The 13,593-nt window shown below is 36.8% G+C and overlaps 1 protein-coding gene across 1 annotated transcript in view; it reads left to right on the top strand.

Moving 5' to 3' along the window:
- LOC124281353 (cAMP-regulated phosphoprotein 21-like) overlaps positions 1-13,593 on the top strand; it is a 68,691-nt gene that overhangs the window by 28,194 nt on the left and 26,904 nt on the right. Inside the window, exon 2 of the mRNA XM_046717388.1 lies at positions 9,187-9,334. Coding sequence (XP_046573344.1) covers positions 9,196-9,334 — 139 coding nt within the window. The 5' untranslated portion in view covers positions 9,187-9,195. The remainder of the gene's footprint in view (positions 1-9,186; positions 9,335-13,593) is intronic.

Genomic DNA, 13,593 nt, shown 5'->3' with positions numbered 1-13,593 from the left:
AGACACGAGGGTGAGATTCTATTTATCATCAAAAATCACTCTTCATAAGTTTTCAATGAAAACTGTACATCTCTGAACACAGTACTGCCATTAGACTTGCAGTGCAGCGATATCATAGCATTGTGACGTCATCAAGTTCATGACATCATAGCATTGTCAGGGCATTGTGCAAAATCTACTGTCAAAATGATATCTCCTAGGAGATATCGTCTGATATCACACAAGCAATATCTCTTGTGGAGATAGGTTTTGGATGATAAATAGCAATAATATTGAGTAATGAATATCAATATCAATATGGGGTAATAAATACAATAACAAGCCAGCAGTTCAGTGAAGCAATAACCACAAGTTTTTAATTTTTACATGTTTTGACCATGTTCATAGTGTTAATTGTGACCACATTGATGTTAAATTAAATATATTAGAGTGTTGATTATTAACATGTTTGGCATGGAAAAATTCCATTTTACTTATCACATTTTCATAGATAATTTCAAATTCAAGTAAAAACACCTTTTTACACAATTCGAAACTCTAAGATTCTAGTGATTGTGTATAACAAATTGAATTAACGAAATAATAAGCAAGTGAATCTTAACTGCCCTGATAAACAGCTATATTTACATGAATGGTGAACTAGTTTGATAACGTAATTATTTCTTCTCAATGAAGTGTCCAATGCCCTTTTGGGGTTCTGTCCAATATTTTCCATGCATGGACTCATCTTTTTCATCATCTCCAATTTCTTTTCAAACCTGTGATGTTTATAAGATATCATTTGTATGGTCAGTTCTTGATTTGAGTCTAATTACCTCAATTACCATATCATCTGTATTGTCTGGTGATCATTGTTGCAGAACAGTACTATGGTGCCTTAGCCACAAACTGGGCAGACTGTCCCTGTGTGATGGCCATGTCATGTGTGATGGCCGTGTCATGTGTGATGGCATGTGTGTCATGATGGCAGTGTCATGTACAATGGCAGTGTGATGTACGATGGCAGTGTCATGTGCGATGGCAGTATCATGTGTGATGGCAGTGTCATGTGTGATGGCAGTATCATGTCAGTGTGTGTCACGATGGCAGTGTCATGTGCGATGGCACCCATGTGCGATGGCAGTGTCATGTGTGATGGCAGTATCATGTGTGATGGCAGTGTCATGTAAGATGGCAGTGTCATGTGCGATGGCAGTGTCATGTGTGATGGCAGTATCATGTGCGATGGCAGTGTCATGTACGATGGCAGTGTCATGTAATGCGATGGCAGTGTCATAATGCGATGGCAGTATCATGTCGTGCGATGGCAGTGTCATGTGCGATGGCAGTATCATGTGTGATGGCAGTGTCATGTGCGATGGCAGTGTCATGTAAGATGGCAGTATCATGTAAGATGGCAGTGTCATGTGCGATGGCAGTGTCATCATGTGTGATGGCAGTATCATGTGTGATGGCAGTGTCGTGTGCGATGGCAGTGTCATGTGTGATGGCAGTGTCATTGTCATGTGCGATGGCAGTGTCGTGTGCGATGGCAGTGTCATGCAAGATGGCAGTATCATGTGCGATGGCAGTATCATGTAAGATGGCAGTGTCATGTGTGATGGCAGTGTCATTGTCATGTGCGATGGCAGTGTCATGTGCAATGGCAGTGTCATGGAGGCCCTGATGTCATTTAGTCACATCACTTGTATATGTAAACAATGACAACAACTCTTGTGATGCACAAATTCATGCATTATTAGGTGTTCATGTACTTTTTGCAAACCTTAATATTCTTGTGGTCATGGTGGATAATAATACCAGTCACATGATGACATGCACATGTCTGTTACATACAAGTAGCCTTCTACATTCAGACCGAGATCAATAAGATAACTCCCATTATAAAGCAAATGGATCAAGCTATCTATATTTGAGTATAACTGAAGGCTTGAAATATGGTTTTCTCATAAATGCGTGAAATGTTTGGCCATTGTGACTGTATACTTGTTTACCAGGTGAAACCACTCTGAATGACAGAAGCCTGCCCTGAATCTATAATACTGATATGTGTCTGTCTTCTCCTCTCTGTCTTTGTTTATATTCTATTGATTTTTATGAGAGGTTTTGTAGGGATGCTATGATCATGCTGTAATACGCACAACTCCATACAAACTTCTATGAATAAATCATATGCACATACATTCAAGACACAATTATTTTATGAAGCATCTGTCATCAATGTGAGACAATGGATTATCAGGTAATGACAATAATAGGTCTTGGATTATTTTCAAGTTACTTGACACAAACCCAAACCAATTTTATGTGCCTTATGAGTTTTTAATGTGAATTTCACATCTCAGACTGTGTCTGTGGATGAGAGATCATTGTGATGATACTGTATCTGGATTAAACTGTGATAGGCATTTGTTTTTAAAAGTTTTTTAAGTCATGTAAACAGTGTAGGACTACATGAATATTCATGGGCAGTCCCTGGTGAAAGTTGTAAGGTATCAATGTTAATGATCGTTCTTCAAATACCTTTCATACTCTCATTGGGGATTACAGGTTTAGAATGCTGTGTATGGTATTTTACAACACAGAAACTAATGAGATTTGACATTTTGAAGAGTCAGTATTTTAAGGCTTTCTGTCTGGGATAATAAATATCCTTGCTACAACCCATTCTATAAATATGCTACTTATGTATTTAACTCTTCAATATAGAGACATTTGGAAGAGCACACTTCAACCATAATGATAAGTATCATTGCCACATGCTGGAGTCCTGAAGCTGTTGATCATGATGTTCCATTTTGATGTTATTGACGTCAGTGCATTACCATGAACTGTAACTGGCATGTGCGTTTGTAGTGGAAGTGATTGACATATGATACTGTTGTTGAAACCTATTTGTTGTCAATAACTAATAAGTGTACAATTACTCAGATGTAATTTTTAGGGTATTATGAACATAGATCCTGTTTTACAGAGCAAAGTATTTTCATGATACAGCTTGTGGTTATGTGGCCTTCAGTGTATGCTTTGAGGTAACATATTGCAGTGGTGTCAAATAAAATAAAAGAAAAGAAAATGATTAAAAATTACTTTTGCTCTGAGTTAATGAAGAGTATGAAGCTTCATGGAGTGAAACATTGTTTGTATGTTTTCCCCGACACAGATGTTCAAATAATATTGTATTCACAGTTCACACTGTAATGAACTCGCTCAAATTGAGGTAAATCACTGAATGGTTAATGGTACCCATTAACATGATGTTTGAGCAGCTAAGATATTGCATCATTGAAGAATGAAAACAGTCACCACAAACTGAGGTTTAACACTTGATATGTTTATCAAATTTAGGATGTAGTAAAGTTTTAGTCAGTTTTCAGACTTTACAGGTTATAATGTGACAAAACATTCAATCTAATAGCCCAGGACAGTTTCTTTTCATATATTGTCATTTGAAATTATGTTAATTGTTGCTTGAACGTCAGTGATTTTTTTTTCATTTCTGTATGTTCCTTTCAAACATTAGAACAGTAGTACAGCAGTACGACCACACCTTCAGGGGTAAATATGTCTAGAGAAAGACTTCCTGATTCGTATAAGATGATATCTTAAGGACCGGCGCAGAGTGATATTTTGCTCATTTGTATGCATCAAGAGATTGAGGTTGCTTCTTATTCGTACTGAACAAGGAAGTGATGAAAGTAAGGACTGACAAATATACCTCTCATGGAACTTCAAGTTATGGCCGGGTGACTCGGGTCTGTACAATAATGATCACCATGTTGGTCTACATGTAGGTTAGCGTACGCCCAACCCTTGACCTGCTAACACAGTTTCATAACTACAGTAGCACCCTACTCTTTTATTGCTCACTTAGCATGCTAAATTAACTTTTGTGTCAGTCACAATATTCTGATCTTGTCATAAACAAGATCATGATAGGAAGATTGACTTAACTATGATTTGAAAATATTGATAATTTTGTCAGTGAATCCTGGTTTCATAATAACTTTTAGTGAACACTTACCACTCCAAACTAGGTTATACTAAGAAAGTGTAAATGCTCTTTAGAATTTCTTTAAAATTTGTGATGTTTTTTTCTTTAGTGTTGGAACAATCAGTCAGGATCTGTTGTTTGGTATTCCGTTCAATAATGTTGTTTGAGACTAAGTATCTGCAGCTTTGTCCTTAGGCAATAGTGCCTTATTTTGCTACTGTATGAGGTATTTTCTTCGCTGCATGTGTTAACCATCATTAAAAAGTGTGTGAGGGCAGGCTGCTACTGGTTTCTACATTAATCCAAGCATGGCAATATGGGTTGTAATTGTATGCATGTCAGTTGGTTGGGTCAGGTTATGAGGGTAAGTTCAGCGTCACCTGGAACTGTTCCAAACGTGTTTCCATTCTTAGAAGTTCCATTGTGAGTGGTGTACACACGATCAGAGTACTACTACCTGGAGCAGCAACTGCTGGGCTGGCTGCTGATGCTGCTGATGCAGCCACCGTCTGCCAACACAACACCTGCTCAGCTCCCTTATAACATGTAAACACAGCTCCTACTCGCCCTATCTCTTATTGTATTACTTGTCTCTTAGACTAAGGCTGTGTATCACAGAAGCTGGAATATAGGTTGTGTGTGAAACAGGCACATTATCATGGCGGAGTGTTCAGGATATTGTGATCACAAGGAAGCTTCATCAATATATGATCTAGCATTCTGAGTATGTTCATCCCTTTGTCTTTGTGTGTAAACTGCAGAAGAATTGTGTTTATCAGATTTATGATGAGTTATATTCTGTTTCTTCACGTTGTTGGTTTACTGAATGTTTATTCAACAATATTGATCAGTACATATATAAAATTACCTTGAGATGGAAAATATGTTTTCAGTTTGGTTTATATTCTCTGTTTTGGAAGCCTAAGTGTCTCTGCCTGCAGAATTAGACCATGTTGAGGAGCTGTTAAATTTTGTCAGTGTGTTCATGAATCCTCATATGTTGAATGTGTGAGGACAGCGTATGTTTCAGGTAAACAATTTGTTCTGTCAACTAGAAACCAGTTCTGTTATAGCGCAAATCTTGTTTGTTATCTCCATACATTATTTGATTGATTGAAAACACCAAGCATAGAGTTCTGTACTTGCCACTTGATAACTGAATCATAAGGATGAAGTGTTGTCAGTTTACAGTTTTGAACACAATTTGAAATATGATGTATGTTCCCAGTGCTGACATCAGAGAAGATTTTCTAAATATTTCTTATTCTTTTCATTAAGAATTTGCATACTTACTTATTGAAACTGTCATATTTTGTTGTCATATATTTTGATTTACACTCGCGTAACCTTGATTCGTGGATATAAGGGAAATGCGGCGAAATTCATACTTTAAATGCATCCTTTCATTTTGTATACGAACTGATTATTGTATTCATTAATTCAGCAAATTGAAAATGCCTAATATTGCACTTGTGAATGAAACGGAAGCCATTTGCAATCATCACCCATTCGTGTGCCCACAAAATGTGACGTCACGTTTCGTGGGATTACGACATCCCACTGCAGTAAGTATTGACACCAAGGAAAGCAGACAACTAGAAGTGAGAATGTTGGAGCTAACGGTATCTTTTTTACTTGACATTTTGTGAAAATAAAATTTGGTAATTGTGGTATTAGTGATTTGGGGTTATTTATCTATTAAATGCTGGATAATTATATTTAGTATACTTGCGTGTAATGCAGAGATTCGGACCTTTTTTGTCAGTGAGGTGTGGCATTGTATGTACATCAAAAGTACCGCTTTGTGACGTCAGTTGAGACTTAATTTACGAGCTAGCATGATAATTTCCGCGATCCACGAATCAAGCTTATCCACGAATTTAGGTTACGCTTCTGTACATATAATTTAAGTTTTAAATCAAGTTTTAACAGAAATTCAGATAGCTTGATATATGTATACGATAAACAAATAAGTAATAATTTGGAATTGTTTGGGTAAAAATTACTTTGACATGATAGCCAAACTTCCACCATAACCGGGAATTCCCGTATTTAAGCCTACTCACTGTTCTAGCGATGACATATTTTAACCATATTTAAGCCCAGGGTTTAAATTCGAAAATGCGCAATATGTTGATAAAATAAAAAGAATCAGGTTTTTTAAGACTCTTTTATCAGGAAACTGGTCTATAAATTCAAAATTGAATGACCACATGGTTCAATTTAACTGTAGGGGTTACGATGATCAATTTCTGTCTCTAATAACTGCCCTGTAACCGGTGTCCAAAATGTTCTCCAAGCGTGATAACCTTGCAGAGGCACTACTAATGTTAAAAATGTCGAGGTTTGCCATACGTTTGGAAAGGGACATCACTCTCACTCTAAACACCCAAGAATTAAATCCAAATTTAAGCCCCTGTGCTTAAATAATAATAAAAAATTCCCATATTTTAGCCCATGGGTCCCGGTAGGCTTCCCTGACCACGGTAACACTATATGAACTTCAGTTGACAAATGTTGATTACATTTGTTACAACTGCCTGATAGCAGAGCTACAGATAACTTTTTGGGTCATAGAGTTAAGTACTCGCTTGTGTTCATCTCAATTGGGTATCTTAATTTTCCTTTGAGTAACCTAATAAATTGTACCCACCTCACTCCAACTCAATTGGGTATTTTGCCATTTTCTAATAACTGTAAAACTATAAAAAGTTCAAATGTTGGTTACGTTTATTTATTTTTCATCTGTAATATTGCAATATATGAAACTATCAGAAAGACTGGAAGTTGCCAAGTCCATGTGTTGAAGTAGAGCCTCTCAATATGCCTCACTTATTTGATCTATTCACCGGTACGTAAGCTAAGATTTGACATTTGTGTGTGTACGCATGTAAGATCAAATTTATTGAGTATTTACAAAACGCAAATGAGTACATGTACGCAATAGACATAATAGGAATTGAGTTTTCTCATAAATCTTTGCATAATTTATGCAGATACGCAGCTTATCTGTACCTCTGGATAGTCATGATTTTTTTTAATTACATTATCAAAGATTATGTCGCTTATGGTTTAATTTTCCTGAACGATCTGTACATTTATTACCGAGATCGAATTATTGACCACTTACTTGATCAGTTGCCCCAGCAAAGCTGTCAATCAAACATCGGCTATTCAGAATTTTACTTCATTTCTGTTTCGAATTGTAGCTAAGGGACATCTCTTAATTAATTGTGCATGATAAATGCATGTGCTTGGGTTTTAGTCAGTCTTTTTCTCAGTTTTTCAATCATTTTTCCAACTTGAAAATTAAGTCTATGTTCTGTTGGTATTATGAACACAAAAATGTTACAAAACAATGTTGCAAGGCCAAATAAGATCCATAGAAGCAGAATGCCATCTCTTTGGAGATGTTCTCTACAGAAGGGCAAAATTCATGACTTGCCAGGGGATAGTTGTCAGTATTTAACATAAACATATTTGGTTGGTGCACCAGGTAGTGGATTAAAAGATAGGTCCAAAACCGCCACATTAACAGCTGTGACAATTCCTGGGTTGAAACCAATATAAGTGGTATAAGTGGAATGCAGTTGGTTGAAAAAGCACAATTTGATGTCCAGCATTTTCTTCAGCTGACTTCCATGCCTACTTCTCTGTGGATAGAATCTGGGTTCAGAAGATGACTGGGTCAGAATACTGTTCACAGACGAGTCCAGGCTTCAACTTGAAAGCAATGTTGGCCATGCAAGGGTGTACAGGCATCAAGGAGATGTTTTACTGACACTCATGGTAGTTGCCCTGAGTTGTCAGATTTACTTTTCTAACATGGCCTGCTGTTTCTCAACACCTTTCTCCTTGTATCCAGGATGAGATTGGATAACTCAAATGACAGGATCAAGACCAGTTGTTGATGGTTGTTGAGTCTTTGGCTGAGGTTTGGAAGAAGGCTGTTTTCAATCATTTGGTGTCCTTAATGTGTGGCACTAATGGCCGATTTAGAAATAAGTTGTTAGTGAATTTCATATCTCAAGTTTGACTTAGCTAGGAAAAGCTTAGTCATTAAACTTTCACCAGAGGAACACAACATTATTTGTTTTAGGTGCTTTGTTAGTTCTGACCAATTATATATTCTTATGATATATTGTTTTGTTCTGCAAGATCGTTTTGGATTCTAACTGCTGTAAAACAAATGACACATGACAGTTGTTTGGGTAATGATTGGACCTGAGTTAGAAATGGGAAATCTCCTTATGGGTTGTTTAAATTTTGCTGCACATGAAAAGTAACTATCGATTACGCTCACAATACTTTTGTTTTCTGTGTCCATTCTCTACATTTGTATGTACTGGACGCACATTTGAACATCGCGTAAAACTTTGTAATGGCATCTTAAATGCTTAAATGTTTGTAATTTTTTTTATGTTTATACATTTTCCAAATCAGAATTCATTATAGAAAAGGTTAATCTTGTGTAGGGCTTGCTTGTTGAAGCTTGTAAAGTGAATTATCTGGTCTGGGTTATTACTAGGGGTGTTGTCATTTTGTCAGCATTGATGTGCACCTGTGGAGACCTGGAAAAATATGTCCACCCACCCTATTGTAAGTTAACTATAGCTGAATGATGCATTAAGCATTTAACCAACCATCCAGTCAACCATTGATGTGCCTGCTGATACTTTATGACATGATACATAACATTTGATAAAATACTTGTGCTGATATATCATGCTTACAGTGTGTGAAATTTACGCTTGTAAAGTGATCCCTGTCTAGTAAAAATTCATCAGGACCACTAAATCATAAGTTTGTAGTGGTCCTGGTGGTCAGTGAAGTTCGTATTGATAAAGCTATGATACTGATACTGGAATATCAGGCAGTGCCTTATGATGTTTTTCTGGGGCAGTTGGGTGGCCTTGTGGTTACAGCGTTCATCGAAGACCTGGGTTCGATTCCCCACATTGGTACAATGTGTGGAGCTCATTTCTATAATGCTGGAATATTGCTAAAAGCGGCGTAAATCCATACTCACTCACTATAATGTTTTTCTTATGATTCTGTCATTCAACGACCTCAATTTCAGGAATATTATATGTGTTTTTCTTCCTGGAAGACATTTTGAAATGTGAACAGACCTTCGTAAAGACAAGTTTTAGTCATTAAGCATTATATACAACTTGTTATTTTTGTTTCAGTGGCCCTAAATGACCATGGCGGAGTCTGAACGTCGGTCGGGCAAAACACCGCTGAAAAAACAACCAGAGATAGAAGAAGTGGAGGAAGGAGAACAAGAAACAAATGGAAGTCCGAACTCTGACGTGTCTGACACGACCATTACACCAGGTATACATATTAGCCTCAATAAACATACATTGTTTCATTCACAGACATGCACAAGAGAAATAATCAACTGTTGCATGGATCTTCAGCATAACCTGTAGGCTCAGATATATTTGATAGTTATCAAGGGAAATAGGTATACCCTGTTTTCTCTGATTAGCATGTTTAGTCATGCATATTCATGACAACCATTACACCTCATTATTGTTTACTCACAGGCATTGAGGAGAAATTCATTGTACTGGATATTTTTACTCTTTAAGGTTAAGCTTTGCTTTATTATTCTGAGAAGAAGTATTTTGATTTCTGTTGCCTTGAGATGTTTAAGTTCATGTAGATTAATGTGCAATCTGGTCTCTCAGTGTTACAGTTCTTTTCTAGAAGAGCAGAATCATGTGAGGTTTTGTCCCATTATAAAGAGTCTGTCTGCAAGATTAACCGCTAGCCTGAGTCTTGTGAAAATCTGTTTATTCTTGTAAATTCTGTTATCAGTTCATTTATTAACAGTAAATCAATAGTTATGATAATTTTGCCATGAAAGAACTGGATAGAACACCACCATCTTCTGAGTTTGACACTATTTCAACACTAGTAGTAATCCAGAGAGTATACAATATGTCATGACCAACCTGCACTTGACTGAGCACCACATTGCCAGTTTTGTGGGCATTTCCAGGGAGAGAGTACATTCTGTTGTCACAGAAACTTTGGCAGTGATGAAGAAATTCATCATTATCATTATTACTTCTGTCATGTAAGGACAACAATGTCTTAAGGTGTGAGTTTATCACTGTTTCATCTTGTACTCTGACTAAGGAACAACTATCTAGAAATATATTTTAACATAATTTATCAAAGGGTGCGATTTTCTGTAATATGGAGTAACATTTTAAAAACCCAACCAATGAAATTTTCTCTTTCATTTCGTTTCTGTGCTACGGAATTTTGCAATAAGTGGTGAGAAGTACATGTTGAATGCTCCACATTTCACTCAAGCAAAGTTAGTGTCGGAGGAGAAAATGTGCAGGGACCACATACTTACTGTCAGTTTCTTTTTCAAATGATACCTAAGGTTTGATTGATAAATGCTGAACCTCACAGAAGCATGTGGGTAAAGTGAAATCTCTTGAACATTGTGTGATGTCATGGAGGTATTTCCAGATAAAACTTGAGGATATTGTTTCATTGTCACATGTCAGTGAAATAAGAAGGGATCTGTGATCATTGGAAAATGGAAAAATTCAAACTGTGGAGGAACATGCAGCACATCAAGTGCTTCCGAAAAGGGCTTTAACATCAAAAGTCATCAATGAAAGGCATGAGTACAGCACAAGGGAAGGATGACCCTTCTTGTGCTATGCTGAAGAGTTTGAGAGCAGAGTTTAAACATGACCAGGACAGCCTTAAAGATGACCCTCACCCTGGAAGGCCTTTCATGCTGCACCAGACATGATCCAGAGGATCCATGATACAATGATGACTGACCAACAAATGATTTGGTGCCATAATGCTAGTTCAGTAGGCATTTCCTAGGAGGGATTACATCACAGCAACTGAAAAGAGTAGAACTTTTTGAGGTTCCAGAGCTTCTGATACCTGATAAGTATTCACCAGGCACAATGTGTCTTGTGATAAGCAGCTCTGTTTGAAGCTGTTCTGGCTGGGTCCTTGCAAACATTTTGGACTAATCATGAACTCTGGTGCTCTCCCTCTCCATCTTCCCTACCCATCATGAAACATAGTATGCTATGTGAACACAATGTAACAAATATAGATTTGACTAATTATCAATGCTTAATGTACCAAGGCATTACTTGTGCAAATGCAACATTATTGCTGATAGTGCCCTGACAGCATGTGAGTGACCTCATTTAAACAGCTAATTGACATTGAGAAGTGCACGCAGCGGGTTATCTAACATGATGAAAAGGGTCACTGAGTGACTGAGTTTATGAAAGTGGGGATGGTATAGCACTAGATTTCAAGTAGACTTAGCAGATGGTGACAGAGGTAGTGTTGAGACTGTTATGAAACAGTGGATGTTCAACAAGTTTTGGTCCAAGTAGGAAAGAAATGTAATGGTGAAATGTTGAACCTTTATCTGAGAAATATTTGACTGTGGATGTGCAGCCATATCATCTGGGAGGACATTAAATCAGCAGGTTTTGTCAGTGCAAGCTGACATTTATTAACTTCTGCAGGTTGAAACTTTGTAATTAGACTCTTAAGAAGTGTAAATAGTTGTGGTGATAGTATTTAGTGATAGTGGTGTTTATTCAGAATCCCTGATTTGAAAGAAGATAGTAGAACCCAGAGCGGTGTAACCTTGATGTTACATGTGAAAGAGTCGCAGATTGATATGATTTTGGATGTTGGTAGCGAACAGACATTCACACAGCACTTTCATCCCTTCCTGATTGAAAAAATTATTATGGTACTCCGTTGTAAGGCTAAAATATATCTGTCACCAGCTATTTATGGACATACCGGGCATCCTATCTGTTGCTGGTTGAACAAAACAGATGGAAGTGATAAATGTCATTTAATTCATATGATATAGTACAATCTGGGTATTGTGTGTTCTGGAAGGAAGACTTCTAAATACCTGTAGAAATCATCCAATAAGCATGGTAAGATAGAGAGCCTTGTTCTTTGGCAGCAGACCACATTGGTTGTTTCCTTGAGTGAATTGTTAGTTGGTGAAGCACCATTGTGTGTGTGCCCTGCTGTGATGTTGACATTACCTCCAGGCAGCTGTAATCCTTCTGCAGTCATTCAACCCTTTACTTTATATTAACAGTTGTGTCACATATTTTGAACTTGTAAATAATGCTACTTTGATGTTCCTTATTTATGAATTTCTCAAGTTGGAAATTAACTTAAATAGCTGTAAATGTCTAGCTGCAGTCTCTGTGAAACTGATGTTTTCCTATTGTTTGTGAATACAAATACTCTGTTTATTGCCTTGTTCTAAACATGAGGTCATAATTGATGGAAATGTGACATAATGATCCTTTAGTCAGGAGATAAGCATGGCACCTCATTCAAGCATTTAGGGAAAGTTACACCACATCAGTGATGACTTTGCTGAAGAGAGATATTTCCACCGCAACAACATAGCTGAAACTTTATTTTTGGAAACATTTACACAGCTGGTTGTGTCTGATACATGCAAGTCCTTCTGCACCAAATGAAATTATGGTGCCGTGTGGATAGGTGTAGCTGATGAAATATACACTGAAATGCTAAATTAAAATGGATTCTCGTCATACAATGTGCAACATCTTCTTTGAAGTATATTCTTGTTCCAACACATTCTTTTGTACATATAAGGATAAGTAACAAGTTACGTCTTTTCTGTTTGGACATGTAATGTGAAACCAATGGCCATTTTGCAAGTGAGAAGTACAACCTTTGGTATTTTAATGTCAGAAATTTTTATGGGAACTTGGAGACAGCAAAAAGCCTTAGCACATGCACAGATACAGAGTTCCTTTCACCATGGTAGAAAGAAAATGGCTACATTAGTGACTCATCATAGCTGAGAATAGATTTATGGCTATGATGACAGAAGATTTCTATTATTTGTTTTGTTTGCAGAGTGTAGTCAAATTTATGCAAGTTGAAACCTTGAGATAATTGGAAAACACAGCATCAGCAAGTGCAGATTAAAAAACAGTATATATTTAACAATCCATTCAGATACAAAGACTATGCCATCAAATCTACAAATAATGTCTAAATGAAAACAGAAAATTGTTGCATTGTATGTTTATGACAAGGCTGATACTTTGTTACCTGCACTGGTGCAACCCAATATTACAAAGTGCAATCTAGTTATTTGTTTAACTTGCACCAGGTGCAAGTCAAGTTTTGAGAAATATATCAACAATAAATCTAACATTAAAAATCATAATTATGTCAGCTCATTTTTCTTCTAAACTTTGAATAATTCAATAGCATATTTCTTCCATTACATATTGCAATAATAGCAGTGCAACTGGAATTTAGTTGGTGCAACTAGGTTGTTATCTTAGGTTGCACCTGGTGCAAGTAGGTTAACATCTCTTAAATCAAGCCCTGTACTTGATTTTCAAAGATTGTAAATCCAAAAGGAATAATACAGCTCCAGAATGTAGATTTTTTTTGTTTTCTTTTGATCAATTTAGTCCACTATTAAATGATTCAAACACGAGCCTGTTATCCAGTTGTGACTAGTGCACATTAGTATGTTATTATTGTCTTGATTGGTTAAATGCAAT

The sequence above is a fragment of the Haliotis rubra genome, unplaced genomic scaffold (assembly GCF_003918875.1).
Source record: "Haliotis rubra isolate DU_JTF1 unplaced genomic scaffold, ASM391887v1 Scf283, whole genome shotgun sequence".
Taxonomy (NCBI): domain Eukaryota; kingdom Metazoa; phylum Mollusca; class Gastropoda; order Lepetellida; family Haliotidae; genus Haliotis; species Haliotis rubra.
The sequence above is the reverse complement of the archived record's forward strand: the minus strand, read 5'-3'. Positions and strand labels throughout refer to the sequence as shown.